The 15,209-nt window shown below is 48.7% G+C and overlaps 1 protein-coding gene across 6 annotated transcripts in view; it reads left to right on the top strand.

Annotated features, from left to right (window-relative positions):
- LOC103820450 (sodium- and chloride-dependent GABA transporter 2) overlaps positions 1 to 15,209 on the top strand; it is a 43,305-nt gene that overhangs the window by 8,440 nt on the left and 19,656 nt on the right. For 4 of the 6 annotated variants that reach the window (XR_007776637.1, XM_050970220.1, XM_050970218.1 and 1 more), the window contains exons 2-8: positions 2,335 to 2,519; positions 2,625 to 2,689; positions 4,071 to 4,292; positions 8,986 to 9,120; positions 10,099 to 10,239; positions 10,797 to 10,881; positions 12,996 to 13,128. Coding sequence is in view for 5 of the 6 variants with exons in the window: in XM_050970220.1 (XP_050826177.1) it covers positions 2,335 to 2,519; positions 2,625 to 2,689; positions 4,071 to 4,292; positions 8,986 to 9,120; positions 10,099 to 10,239; positions 10,797 to 10,881; positions 12,996 to 13,128 (966 nt within the window). In the remaining variant the exon portion in view is untranslated. Of the gene's footprint in view, positions 1 to 2,334; positions 2,520 to 2,624; positions 2,690 to 4,070; positions 4,293 to 8,985; positions 9,121 to 9,309; positions 9,375 to 10,098; positions 10,240 to 10,796; positions 10,882 to 12,995; positions 13,129 to 15,209 lie in introns of those variants that run through there. The other 2 variants (XM_050970222.1, XM_050970221.1) reach the window with 2 other exon arrangements.

Raw genomic sequence — 15,209 nt, 5'->3', positions numbered from 1 at the left:
CTGGTGTTCTCCTTATTCATATCTGTGTGTATGTATGTATCTATCCAAATAATTTTGGATGGTGTTATCTTGGTAGATCTCTGGATGAAGTTGTTTTCCTGTTACTACAGCATCCATATAACCTCGGTTTGTTCATTTTTACTATTTTTTTTTTTAAAAGATCCACATTTTTCCATTTCTCTTATTTGTTTCTTGCAAACCTGTTTGGTAAAGTTTTGTTTCTGGCTGTCCCTATTCTTCCCCTTGCCTTAGATACAATTACACTCAAAATCTTAGACACTGAGATTTCATCCTTAGCATTTTTCCCTTTAAATTTTTCATTGCCTTTAATGGGCTGAATAAAGTCCCTCTCAATTTCTTTGCCTTCTACCATTTGAAAAATATGTATTGAAAGTATATTTTATTTTCTGTAGTCTTAACTGATCCTTTGTGGCACTGTTGGTTTTTTTCTTCCATTTGCTGTAAAAAAAATTTTTAGAAAAGCAGTCTTTCAAGTAACATCTCCCAGAACCATATGGACTTTTTCTTAGTTCACTCCAGAACATGTGTAAAGTGATGCTTTACTTTAAACATGCTTTGCTCAGGATTTTCCAGCTTGCTTTTGCACTTGTAGATTTCATATCTCCCCTCGCTGCTTATGTTTACACTGAACATTTGTTTTCATTTTCTGGTTATTGTTGTGTTCAGTGCAGTCTTATCACATGGGGTGCAAGTCAAATAGTCTGTAATTGACTGCACATTTTCCTATCACAGTCTATTAGCTCCTGCCAATTAACTTGTTGTCTTGTTGGTAGGATTATTGCTATCTGGATGCTGCAGTAATTGTGCTTACTGAGGGATATTCATGCAGTGGTGCTGATGACTGCAATAGTTTGAAATTCAAAATTTAGTTTGAAAATCTATAGAAATATTTCCTTAATCTCCTCTCTCCTTATACCAATCTGTTGCACAAGGCAAGATGTTTTTTGTCTTTACTGTTGCTTTTAATCCCTGCATTCTTACCCTATTTAACAGCTGCACTATTCACTGTGAGATGGTTTCTGCACAAAATGGTATGTTTTCTGTTTCTCACTGTGTTGCATAAGTTCTCTTCTGGAAGAGGAATTATGGGAAAACCATCTTTGCTGGTTTTCAAGAATCACTGATTTGAGGAGTGGAGATGTTTTATTTGGACCACCATGTTTAATTGCTGCAGAAGAGGAGCAGCTCTGTGTGGATTTGCCTGTTTTCTTTCTAACCAATATTCTGGGGTAATGGCCACAGGTACCGTGTTTAATTAATCATGCTCAATGGGAGAAAAAGAAATTAAATTTATTTTAAATCTGAATTTTTCATCAAATGACATTAGTTGTTACATTGTGAGATGTAGTGCATAAGGTATTAATCTTCTCTGTCCTCCTTTTTCCTGGACCTTTGTTGTCACCTTCTTCTCAACCAAGGCATCTTTTCCTGAAATGAGGAGTTGTTGCACATTCGATCACTCCTTGGCTGAATTAATTCCTTACCTCCCCCTGCCTCTCTTCCACTTCTGTTTCTGCTGCAGGAGGTCTGGTGCTGTGAGGATTTATCACAGATTCATGTGGTGAAACCACAGTGCTTGCTGGGTCTTTCTCGTTGTTCTCCTTCTGCCTTCTCAGACTGCCTGTACATGTTTTGCTGCCACTTTACACACCTCACACAAGGACACTGACTCCAAAAGCTTTATTTTCTTCCCTGTTCTCTCTTGCCTCAGATATTTATCAACAGATGTAATAAAAATATTTTAAAACCTTGCCTCACGTACATCCTTCACAGAGGTAACATACCCACCATGAGTAATATCCTGTTCTGTTTGCCTCTTTTATGGAGCCTAATGTCATCATTACCTGCTGTAATCCCAAGACCTCCTTCTGGAGCAAGAACAGCTCCTTTCACAGCCCAGTGCTGGGTCTGCATAACTGGGGCTGGTTGTCTCCTTGCTATGAAACTTTTCATCTACTGCTTGACTGTGACCCCATTGCAGCTTCCAGAGTGGTGTCCTGGCATAGGGCTGTGCTGCTTCTGGGCGAGACCTGTGGCAAAGATCCCTGTGTGTGAGGGAAGAGAGTTTGCAACCTGCCAGATTTCTGAACGGGGCTGTTTTGGGCCCTCAGTAAGAAGCAGCAGAGCGCTTAGCTGAGTTTATTCCCGGCTTTGCTGCCTGCCACTGCTCCTGGCCACGGCACAGTCCTGGCAATTGCGGGTCAGGCTGCGATGCAGGACCTTGCCCTGCTCCCGTGACCTCCCTGCTAAGGAGCAGCGACAACAGGGAATTCACTGGGAATTCATGTTTTGTCTCTTACCTCTTCCCGGCAGGTCTCGACTCCCTCAGGCAGCGCTGCAGAAGCACCTGTGAGCGGTGGTGTCCCTTTCTGGAGGGACAGAGCGGGGCAGAGCCGAGCGCAGCGGGGCCGGCCCGGACGGAGCCCGGCGGGGCAGCGAGAGCTCTCCTCAGGCGGGGGGAACGAGCCCCTTTGCACTGGCCATGAAATCAGTCATGTGTAGGTTTTTGTCCAACCCTGGGGGGTGGGGGAAGGAATGTGGGTTGGGCGAAGTCTAGGATTACACCACCGCTGAATTTTTTTTTCTTTCCACACTTTAAATAGCCAGCACCTTTCGGTCCTGCCTTCGCCTCTCCCGTCGCCCGCACCCCGACAGCGCCGTCCGCAAGGTAACACCTCTGCCCCCGTCCGCTCCTGCCCTGCTCCCCCTGTGCCCCTCACCCTGCCGGGGCTCAGAGGTCACGGAGCATTTTCTGCCTGTTTAATAATTTTCTAGCGTGGCGGGGTCCTCCCAGTCCTTCCTTTCGGCCGCTGTCAAACGCTTGCCAGTGTTTCTTAGCCCTCTTCACGTCCCCAGGTGTTTCATAGAGGGACTAAGCAGGGGGAGGGGAGAGGTTGAAAGTGCTGATTTGCCCTTTTTTAGCTCTCCTCGGGTAGGGGAGAGTGTCATTCGCTGCCAGCGCCTTTTCTTGCCCTCCTGGCGAGGGAGGGATGAATAAATGTCAGAGTAAGGCTGGGGGAGCACACTCTGCAGGGCATGGAGTAGGCTTGAGGGCTGGCACTGTGCAGGGGAAGGTGCCCTCTTTGGCACAAGGTCCTCAGCAATCCCAGCTTTGACACTGGGGACTGGTAAAACCACAATCCTCACCCTTTCTGCTGTAGAACTTGGCAGCCAGCTGGGCATCCTGCCTGGAAGGAACAGGCTCAGTCTTCCGTGATCCTTCCAAATGTCCTCTTGGAGGTACCTGGGGGAACGTGGGGCAGTGAAGTGGTGCCCACCTGCTCTTTGCTGTTCTTCTCTTAGCACAGGTGTATTTAGAGATGGTGCCAAAGGATCTGAGAGCAATACTGTGGGAAGCTTTGCAGGAAATGGGCAGGTGTTTGGAAGGGCAGACCTTGAGAAAGGCAAGATCCCAGATGCCAATGATTTATCCTGCACACTTTATCCTGCTGTTAGAAGGAGAGCACCATTCTGAAAATCACCTTTTCATGTAGCCTTGAAGATTGTCAGCAACAGTTGCTGCCATCAAAAGGATAAACTTCCCTTGCTATCGTTTCAGTTTGTTCTCTTCCTGTGTCTAGGGCTTCTCTGTGCTTTGTGGCATCCATCACATGGTCTTTAAAACCAGGCTAAGGCAAGAGAAGAGAAACCCTTATAAAATACCTTGTCAAGTATTTGATCCTGCTGTCATCCCCCTCCAGCTCTAAGTCTGTGTCTCACACCTGACACAGTGGGAGCTCCAACCTGAGCTGCTGGGTCTTCTGTGAAACACTGGGCTTAGAGGATGGGCTTCCAGAGACAGGACTGTTTTGAGATGCAGCAATTTCAAATAATGAAAATAATAGTGGCTTTCAAGGAGTAGTTTTGGAGTCACTAATGAAAATGCATGTGCACTCTTAGCACCAGCAGGAATCTGTATGAGGGGAAAGGGAGGAACGGTTTGAGATGTGTGCGTGCTTGTCCTTGCCCCTCTCTTGCCTCCCATGGTCCAAATTTCTGCATCTTTGCATGGCTCATGCTGAATGTAGTGAAGGAAACTCTTTTTGCAGGTGGGATGGATTACAGTGTCCCTGGTGCTGTCAGCAATGGTGAAATGGTGCCCACACACCCTGGCATGGAAAAGGAGAAGGAGGAAGAAGAGGAGGAGGACCAGACCCTGGAGCGTGGTCAATGGAACAACAAGCTGGAGTATGTGCTGTCTGTGGCTGGGGAGATCATTGGCCTGGGAAATGTCTGGCGCTTCCCCTACCTCTGCTACAAGAATGGTGGAGGTAAGAGCAGCCAGGGCCACCTGGTCACCAGCACCACTCCACAATCCCTCCCAGCTCCTCAGCTGTGCCCACGAGTCTGAAGAGAAGGAGCCAACAGGCTCTGACCAGGGGCTTGTTTTGAACCCAGTGGGACATGGATAGCAGTGGGAATATCCCAGGGTTTCTGATGGCTGGAGCTGTGTTTCCCTGAGATGAATGGAGCTCTGCTCCTGCTGCTGAAGTGGGTGGCTATATGCAGAGGGAAGGCTGGAAGAGCAGGGAGAGCACTCAGCTTTCTGACCCCTGTGTCTCACTTCAGGCATCGCTTCCTTGAGGAGCACCAGGCATCCTGTGCCAATGGGATGGTGGGTCCTGGTGGGAGGGCAGGGAGTGCTGTGAGAGGCCCCAGGGTCTTTGCTGGCTCTGTGAGTGGGAATTCAGGGGACTCCCAGGAGTTCTTGAACACAGGTCTGGCTCCTGTGTGTGTCCTTGGAAGGCTGTCCCCTGCGTCCCAGAGGCAGGTGGCAGGGACAGGGCAGAGAGAAGGGGTTTCTCCTGCCTCGGGGTAGAAGTACAGCACCACTCCTGCCCCACTCCCTTGGCATCTACGGGAGCTCTAAGGTGTGGGAGAGGGGAGCCCTGCCTCTGATCCCCAGGGAAGGGCTGTGGGAGTGTGGGTGGATGTGGCTGATGCAGAGGCAGGGAAGCAGGGTGCTGCTGCTGGCACTGAGCTGTGAGCACTGCAGTGCTGCTCAGGCTGTCCTCAGCCATCCACCCTAAGGCAGCCTGCACTGTGCCTTGGCAGCAGAGCTGGAATTGCTGTGCCGGTGGAGGGTTGCTGCAGGCTTCCACAGTTTGTGGCTGCCTTTTAAAGGACAAAACTTTAAAAAATGTGAAAACATAAAGTTTTTCTCAACTTTGGCTCAGAGACATGTAGAGAGAGGGAGCTGCTCTCTGATTAGTTCCTAATTGGGCCCTCCAGAAGGGGAGAGGGGAAGGGGTGCTTGGCTGGGAGCTGGCAGGGAGTGAGCACTGAGGACCTGGGGCTGAAATCCCCTGGCTTGAGCTTGCAGTAGTCTCATGGGCCTCACTAAACTGCTTTCATCCCAGTGGCATAAAAGAGGATTAAACACTGTTTAGCTTCTTTCACACCGTGCTTTCTTCAGTGCTTGTTTCTTTTCACCAGGTGATCAGGCAGTCTCTTTCCCTTTCAAAAAAGGAGAATTTTTCCACATGTACTTTTTCTGGGGGAAATGTTTCTTGGCTGGTTATTGAGCTGTGTCTGGTCCCACTGCTGCAACTTTCCCTCGGTACTATTCCATTGATGGGAGCAGGACCTAGAATCCTGTCCAGGCACCCCTTGCCCTGGGTACCAGGGGAGAGCTCTGGGGAGAGGGGAGCCTCCTGTGTGAGCAGCAGAGGCAAGACTCCAAGGGATTTCTCAGCCTTTTTTCCCTGGAGAAATGGGCCTGAAGCAAAGTCCAGTGAAGCACTAGAGGTTGTGAGGAATTTGAAGTCCCAGGCAGATTTTTCATCTCTGGCCCCCTTTCCATGAGGTTAGAGCAAGGATGGTGCACGAGACTCTTGCATGGTGAGGAGACAGTTTCTGGGAGGTTTCTCCTGGGGCAGAGCAGTGGGATGAGGTGGTGCAGGCACAAAGGTCCCTCCTGCCTCATGGAGCCACAGACAGCACTGAATCAAAACCTCTGTAACACCTCAAGTTGAATTTTAAAAGTTCCCAGAGGTTTTGCCTTATGCACCCTTAGAAATGCTGGTCCAGGCTCTTGCTTCTCCTGTTCTTCTATAAAGGTGCAGGGCCTTTATCTCATTTCCAGCCCCAGGTCAATCACAGCCAGCCTACAGCCATTAACTCTTGTGCCAGCACTCCCTTCAGTCTGAGGAAGTTCTGCCCTGCTGGGTGACTCTCTCTCCCTTCTGTGTGCAGGCAGTGGTGATCACTGCTGGCAGCTCCTGTTTGCCTAAATATGAGCCTCTTCAGGAAATGGTATCTGCAAAATCTGAGTTATTGAAAGAGCCACTCTTCCTTTCTTTGGGGATATTTTCACATAACAAAGCAAGAGTAGTCCCTTACATATTTAATGCTCAATGCTTGATACCAAAGCCCTACACAGTAGAGAAAAACAACCAAAAATTCTTCTTTGTGCACTTGTTTGCTCTTGCTTTCACCTGCAGTGGCAGGGCCAGGCCCTCCCTGGGCAGGCTGGCCCCTCTGATGGGGAAATACCAGGGAAGCCTGCTGGTGGTGTGGCTGCCAGCACTGCACCCCCCACGGCTCCCCACTGCTGAAAATGAGATGGGGAGGGCACTGGGATGCTTACAGACTAATTTCTGCCTGTGTCCCCTGCTCTGCCAATTGATGGGGGTAGTTTAAAGACCACAGACACCAACAGAAAGGTCTTCTTTGACTATGAATATAAAGGCAACACAAAAATAAATGGTGCATTCAATAAAACTACACACTCAGCTTTAGCAACAAGCAAGAGGAAGCAAAGTAATGCACCTATTAATTACTAGATGAGAGACAGGATAGGGATTGAGAGAGGTACATCACCAATTACCTGAACACTTGTGCCATCATCCAGAGTCCACAGTCACTGGGGAGCCCTGTTTTGTAGTGAGGACCTGGAGAACCCTTCCCAGCAAATGGGAAAATCCTACACCGTGTGTCCACCTGTAGCTGAGGTCTCCAAATTTGCCCCAAAAGTGGGTTCAGTGTTTATAGGCCCAAATTAGTAAGTCAAAGTGACTTGATAATATTTTTAGCACAGAAACACCTGGATCTGATGGCACACAGTCTGACCAGCAGGGGCCAGGGTTTGGCCAGAGCTCAGGCCTCAGCTGGGAGAGTTTTTCCCTAAAATACCCTACAAACAAGCCTCTCTTCCTGGCAGTTGGGAAAGTTGCTTAAAATGATATATTTCTTTCAGATAACTACAGAAGGTTATACAGAGCTAGCATAAGTGTTTTTATCACATAACTTTAGCTAAATAAAACTGATGGTGTTAATCACACAGTGCCCAGGATTCATCCTCTAGGTCAGCTCTCACTGAGGTCTGTTGCTCAGCACACCAATCTCCCCACTTGGGATGTGAGGGGATTTGAGCAGATTGCAGAGACACATCTCTACAAAATTTTCCTTCTCTCCACCGTAATTCTGTGCTATTTCACAGCCTACACATCAGGATCCTCCTGAAACCTTCCTGAAACTCGAGATAACCACAGGTTAGGGGACAGTCCAGGCTGCAGGCTGCAAATAAGGGAAAACTGGGCTGGAAAGCTTGACTTGCTGCCTCAGAGACCTCTCCTGGAGTTTAGTTAAATACAAACTTTGATATGACAACAACCTTTCTTGGAAACAGGCTGCTTTTCATGATGATTTGATTTTGTGCAAGCTGGGAGTTGAGAGGGCAGTGTTAAGACAACCATTTCCCCTGCCATTTGCCTTCACCAGTTTTTGTTTAGACATATGGGCAGATGTGCATTGTTCCTGCAGGGCTGCCAGGTATCACAGAATCAGAGATTAGAAAAGGCCTCTAAGATCATGGAGTCAAACCATTAAGCCAGCATCCCTTTCAGCTCCTCTTTGTCCACAGGGAGCTGCCAAGGACCCTTCCCTGTCTGTTTTGCTCACACTTTTTGGGGTTTTTTTTTGCAGGAAGTGGGGGCTGTGGCTCTGCACCTGGCTGAGATGAGCACAGGGTGGGAATCCCAGCCAGTCCCCAAAGTGCCCCTTCCTTTTCCCAACCCCTGCATGCTAGCTAAGCTTCTTAATTAAATCTCCTGGGTTCTGAGTTCTCCCATGCACCAGGATTGTGATTTCCCCCACACCCCCACTGAGCTGAGCCCAAAGCCAGATAGCATCACACAGGCAGGGAAAAGACCTGTGCAGGGAAACCACAATTAGTGCCTGCCTGGGCTGCCACCTCTGAGCCTGCATGCCCTCTGAGCCCAACACAGCCAAGATGCTGCTCTCTGCTGGAGCCAACCCCTTTCCTGACCTGTGTCCCTGCCTTTCAGCACAGCTTGAGCAGCCCCAGTGGCACATGATGTGAGCGGCACATGATGTGCATGCACCATCTTGTGGGGCTGTCTCCTGTGCTCTGTGGGATAAAGGCCATTGCTGCAATTAACATTAGCCTGGGGTAATCAAAAGCCTGACTCATTTAATCTCTTCCTGCCTGTTCCATGACATGGCTGGAACAGGAGGGCAGCCCTGGCTGCTGCTGTGAGGTGCATACTTTGCTGCACTACTTGCTCTTCCTCTGCATGTCTGCTGCTTTTTGCCAAGCAAATGACTGAGCAACACCATATCAGTCTCCATGTGCTCCTCAGAGCCTTGGTATTGACACCCATGGGTTTGTCAGCTCTTTCAGTCACAACAATCAGTGTGAAAGGAGCCACCAACCTGATTAAAAGTTGGAATGTCTTTATAGCAGACTGTTCTTCTGTATTTCCATACAGCTATTCACAACTTTCTTCTCCATTATTTGAACATATTGAATTATTCATGTAATCACATCACTACAGAGGATGAAATGTGAGGAAAATTTTTCCCCCTGGCATCCTGTCTGTGATCTTCCAATCTCCAGGCTGTCCCACTCAGGAGGAACCTGCCTGGTGACTGGCTAGAGGACAGCCTGACCTCAGTCCCCACATGGGGCTTATTTTTCTATCTGCCACTTGAATCTGCCAGGTGCCTTCTTCATCCCCTATCTCATCTTCCTCTTCACCTGTGGGATCCCAGTGTTCCTGCTGGAGACGGCGCTGGGGCAGTACACGAGCCAGGGAGGGGTGACGGCCTGGCGCAGGATCTGCCCCCTCTTTGAAGGTGAGTGGGGGGAGCTGGGAGGGCATGGGGAGGTGGGGACACCCTGGGACACTGAGGACATGAGCAGAGACGTGTTTCCCACAGCCTGGATTGTTATGCACCTCCTCCACACATCCCCTGCCCCCTGCCTGAGAGGAACACTGGGTCACCTTCACCCAACAGTTCTCACTGTTATATTCCATCCCAGTTTAGTTCTTCATGGAAAGGAGCTTTGGCAAGGAGCTTTGTGCCCAATCAAGGTTGTCCTCTAAGAGGTAAATGGGGAAAATACTTCTGGTGGTTAAGAGGAACCTAAAGCATGCTGCTGTTTTGTTTTTTTTAAAGTTGATGCTCTGTCATCTCTGTGAGTTTGCAGGTCGTGTAAAACCTTACTGGTGAAGGTGTCAGCTCTCTTAATGAATTGTCAGTGGTCAGATCCTCTGTTTCTAGCATAGCTTCATCACAGTTATCCAGCCCCAAGCCACTTTCTTTGATTTCTCTGAAAGTCACAGTTGCCTCCTCCTCATGTGCCAAAACCTTTAGAAGCTTCTCCGACACCTCCCAGAGAAGGTGTGCAGAGTTAATAAAAGAGCTTCCCAAATAAAAAGGAAAAGTGAAAATTATTAAAAAAAATGAATTTTGTTAGAAGAGGTGTGACTCAGTAGGTGCCACACCATTGTCTGTTTCTGCCCCTTTGGGTGATGTTCCAACCATCCCCTGCCCAGCATCCCTCCCACTGCCACCCTTTCACCAGGGAAGGCTGTGGCAGGGCAGCAGGAACAGGGGTGTCTGGGGGCCCCTGGCTGGATGCCCACTGATGTGGCACAGTGGAATTTGGGGAGGGGACAGTGGCTCTGGTGGCCACCCCACTGACAGATCTGGCAGAGCACTCAAAATGCAGAGCAGCAGGCACAAGCACTGGGTGAGCAGGTCCCAAAGGGAATCCTGTTCCTGTCCCCTGGCATGTGGGTCACCTGCCTTGGGGCTCGCTTTCTGCAGGAATTGGCTACGCCTCACAGGTCATCGTCATACTGCTGAACTTCTACTACATCATTGTCCTGGCCTGGGCCTTGTTTTATCTCTTCAGTTCCTTCACCATTGACCTCCCCTGGGGCAGCTGTGACCACGAGTGGAACACAGGTGGGTGTGGAGCCCTCTCCCTCTTCTCCAGCAGATCCCACTGAGGGAAACCTGCTACTGCCCAGGGCCAAGCCTCAGGAGAGTGTCTTTCTCCTGTGTGGGTGGGATACAGGTTTGGGGTGCTGGGTCACTGCAGTGCTGCTGGCACTTTTGTGGGAGAGGCTTTGCTGATCTCAGTCTTTCCTAGAGAAGCACCAGTGCTGTGCAGTGGTGACCTCTCTGGTGACTCCTGCTCTGGGCTCCAGCAAACATGGGCGCCCTCCTTCTTGACATCTTTCAATCATCTTGTTCTGTGTGTTAGCCACAGACCCAGAGCTGATCATGACCATACCCACTGAAAGGAAAAATTAAATGCTATCCTCTTAACTGTCCTAGATTTCTTGCCAGCCTTTCCATGGAAGAGATTTGTTTTTGTGCATCCTTGGGACTATAACTTGTCCCAGAGTCAATGTCAGGGAGTGTCAACACTGTGGATGGACAGGGAGGGATTTTTCAGATCCTCTGGTACTCCAGGCACTGCTGCTTACAGTTTTTGTTTCCCTGGGTCTTTCCCATAGAGAACTGCATGGAGCTTCAGAAGGCAAACTCGACCTTCAACGTGACCAGTGAAAACGCCACGTCCCCAGTCATCGAGTTCTGGGAGTAAGTAAAGGACAGGCCTGTGCACCCCTTCCCTGGGCAAGGGACAAACTGCAGTGGCACATCCTATAAACCCACCCTTGCCAGAAGAGGACACAAAGGGGGAAGCTGAGCAGGTCAGAGTGAAGGCTCTCAGGGGCAGCCCTGTCAGTCAAGGTTAACTTCACTGCACCCATGGTGTTGCTTTGGAGCTGTGCTGGCATGCCTCAGAGCCACCTGATTTTGTCCTTCTCTGATGCTGTTTTCCTGTCCCTCTGGACCTTTTGGCCTTTTTGGTCTCACTGACCTCTTTACTTTGAATCCATGCTGCTGTGTGATACCAGCGTGTTCCCAAGAGGCTCTGGCATGGTGGGCAGTGATTTTTGTATGTGCACTTGTCTTATCTCAAAAATAGAAAAAGGAGCAATGTCCTCAGTACAGGGTGACCAATATGCAAGTTAAGCTGAGGTGAGAAACTCACCAAAATCAAAACAAAATGCTAGGGTCAGATAACTGCACACTGAAATTTGGTCCCTTGTGTTCATTGTTTTCTCCCCTTGTGTTAGTTACCCTGGGGTACAGAGTAGCTTTATGTCTGTCACAAAGGCATAGCTCTGTTGGCCTAGGATCCCTGATGATCCTCAGCAGGCCCAGCTAAGCACTGAGCTCTGGCTGAATGACTGCAGGTAACCCCTGTGCTGCCACCGTGCATTTGCCTTGTGTGTTTGGATGGATGGAGGGCTCTGTCCCTGCCTACCCTCAGGGGGGATGGAGCACACACACAGCACCCCCAGGGCTTCCTCAGCTCAGCACAGGGACACTGCTTTTCCACTCCAATGTTTAAAAAATTTTTGTCTCCTGTGTGCTCCCTCTGCCTGATGCTCACAGGTGATTAGACAGCAGCCTGCCTTAGGCTGAACACTGGAAAATTCATTGTTTCTACCACTGCTGTGGCCATCCCTGTGTTACTGGGGAATAAGCAGCATGGCACTGGAAATTTCCACTGTCCATTGCTTCTGTTCCTTCTGTTTCCACTGTCTGCAGCATCTGTTCCTGCTGTCCCTGGGCAGGGAGGTAGGAGGCCAGCACTTCTTTGAGGAGCTCTGACCTGCCAGTGGGGTGATCACACACTCCACAGGTCTCTTCTGGCTGCAGTACAGCACCCAGTTAGTTCCAGTCCAGTGGCACCCTTTGCACTGGTTAGAGTACACATCCTTAGAAGCAGGCAAAGAGCAGCATGACAAAGCTTATCTGAGAGTGCATTGTGATTTTTCCAGCCCTTCTCTCACCCCCTCAATCTGCTGCAAGGCTGTGGGGCACTGAGGGCAGCAGTGTGCCTTAGACAAGGGTTCTCCAGCAGCACCTTTATTTTGGGGTAATTGCTGTCTTTTGCAGCAGGGTGGACACTGCTGGTTGCTGGGCTCCAGTGCTGTGCAAGTTCTTCTTTGCCTGTCTCAGGCTTGGGTTTCTGGGACTGCACCCTGGGGTTTCACACTCAGGTTCAACTGTGTGGTGTAGGAGATAGAGGAGGATGAGTCCTTACTTTTATAAGGGATGAGGAAGATTTGACACACACATGACATGGAAAGGCTGTTATTATCTGACCTCATTTGTACCAAGGTCCACATAGCCCAGGATTTTATCTCCACACTGGCTGTGAGAGGATGCTCTAGGTGGCCTCTTCTGACTGTGCAGTGGGGGTGATGGTGGTTGTGGTTGGGTCTCAGTCACAGAATGGGATGCTGTGCTGCTCTGTGTCCTGAGGTCAATTATGTGGCAGCCTCAAAAGAGAAAAGTGTGCTATGGAGAAGGGGTTGGACAGCACTGCTTCTTGGGTGATCCTGATGGATTCTGCATGGTAAGTGCAGTGTACCCCTGACTGAGGATTGCAGTGTGTCAGAAAAGTAGGTGAACTTTGTGTGTCCATGTGTGACCTGCCAGGCTGGCAGTATTTTTCAGAGAAGGGCACTGCCTAATTTCTCTGAGGCTTTCAGCTCAAGACCTGAACCTTGTTAGTAAGACAGCTTTTCTCCCCAAAGCCATCAGGCATCGAGGAGATGAGAACCAGCATGGTGTTGGGAATATTAGTGGCCAGCATCAGTGACCCTTGCATGTTTCTTTGCTTCCCCCCAATGCAGGAGGCGAGTGCTAAAGATTTCTGATGGCATCCAGCACCTGGGTGGTCTCCGCTGGGAGCTGGCTCTGTGTCTCTTGCTGGCTTGGATCATCTGTTACTTCTGCATTTGGAAAGGGGTCAAGTCCACGGGCAAGGTGAGTCCTTGATTCTGGCCAAGCCTCTTCCCTTGGTTACTGCACTGGTTCTACTCACCTTTTACAGGTTCAGAGAGGTCCTTGAGGTCCCCTGGGAACCACTGTCTGCATAAGCTGGTGGGAGCCTGTAGGGCTCAATGTGCAGCAGGAATGTGAGCCAGGCTCTGTGGTTTTGGGTAGGAAAGGATGGGAGCACTGAGGCATCTCAGAGCATTAACTTCCAAGGCTATCCAGTCCCTCTCCATTCCCAGGCTGAGGAGACCTTGCAGTATTTCTCTGTCCTGGGGTGGTTGCATGTTCCCTTCCTTCCCACCACAGCATGAGCAAGCAGCATGTTCTTGCCTCTGCTGGCAAGTGCAGCTGGAAAATCTTCAAAATCATTAGATATAAAAAAAGGGTAACCATAATGGCCCCAAAGCCCTCTTTGCCTCAGCACCATAGGAGTTGTCTTTTTATGCTTTCTGTTTGTTCCAACTCTTCCTACAGTTGCTCATATTCTCCAGCAGTAAAGGTCTCATTTCTCTATCCCCACACTAGTCACCACAGAGTTACTTCTTTTAATGTTTTTGGGAAAAACTGGTGCTGCTGTCTAGCTCCATTCCATGCTGTCTGTTACAGAATGTGCCACTCTGATTTGCACTGACCCCATTACTTAGTTTCTCCTACTGCCTCCTGACCCCATTCCCTGCTAGCTTTGTCTGGAGCCAGTAAGAACAGATGGAAATGAAAAGTTTAGTGTATTTCCTAAATGGTGTCTTCTCTGCATGTCTTGAACAAGCCATCATGTGTGATGGGGTGTAAACTTTAGCTGCACCCATTTCTATCAAGTTGATGGCATGGATGTTAGGAGTTTCTCTTGCTTCCAGAGTGGTCTGGGATTATGAAACAAGACAGGGAAATCAAGCAGCTTGCAGGGATGATCTTTTCTGGTTTCCATGGAGTAAAATTAGAAAAAAAGAGCAACTGCTTGCTGTGGTGACCTGGTAAAAGAAAACAGAGGCAGTCTAATAACAGCAAATATGATATGAAGATACAGCAAATGTAGTGTGGGAAATCCTGAGAACAAATTCCATCTATTTTAGATACAAGTTCTCAGTCAAACGCAAGTGATTTTTAGCAAAAAGTACTATTGATGGAGAGATCTTGAAACCTCCTTTCAGTGAAGCAGCAGTGTCCATAGGTTTATCAACCCTCCATGTATTTCATAACCTGACTAAAGTGATGGCTGTAGGAATATAACCCCACTGGGAAAGAAATATTCCTTATTCTGAGGATTTGCCTGTGGAGGGTCAACACCCTGAGCTGAAATCACCCTACTCAGACCAGCAGTGGTTCTCATCCTCCTGCACAGGGACTGCCTGACCCCAGGAGCACTCCCACAAGCAGGAGGTTGTCACAGATGGAATCACTTTGCTGAGGCATGTGGATCAGATTCAAATAAAACCCTGGATGTTGTTGACCAGCATGTGACAGAACAATCACACTGATCCCGGCAAGGTTCCTAGTGATGTAAGTGCTAACAATGCCCAAAAAATAAAAACTATTGGGTCTGAGCCAAACACTAAGTAATATCTCATTGGATCCAGATGTTCCTATTGTTAGAAGTTTGGCAATATTAATCCAGCAGAGCATTCTACAAATTCAGGTCTCGGTGGAGGTGTGAGTGACTGTGGAGTGAAAAGCCTAACACACTAATTCACACAGGCTGTAAGCACATAGGATGTTACCAAAATATGAATCCAAATCATATGCCAAAAAACTACCAGTTTGTACCCTGAGCTCCTAAAACTGATGTTATTTAGAGATTAAGCCAATGTGCAACCTGGCATCCTGGAAGAATGTGCACTAAGGTTCAAAGACAATGAGTTGTTTTTATGATTTTGGTTTTTAATTTTGCTTTCATGGGCTGAGAAAGCTTAGATGTGCATCCCATTATTTCCTGAAGGAAGACTTTGGTTGTGTGGTAAACACAGTAATGATGGTTAAGCTTGCAGGACCTGCAGATTTGATTTATAGTCACTCTACAGCTCTAAAACAGATGCTTCTTGAAAATTTGAGACTATAGGTAATTTACTTGCTGA

The sequence above is a fragment of the Serinus canaria genome, chromosome 1A (genome assembly GCF_022539315.1).
Source record: "Serinus canaria isolate serCan28SL12 chromosome 1A, serCan2020, whole genome shotgun sequence".
Classification (NCBI taxonomy): domain Eukaryota; kingdom Metazoa; phylum Chordata; class Aves; order Passeriformes; family Fringillidae; genus Serinus; species Serinus canaria.
This window is presented reverse-complemented; position numbering and strand designations above follow the sequence as displayed.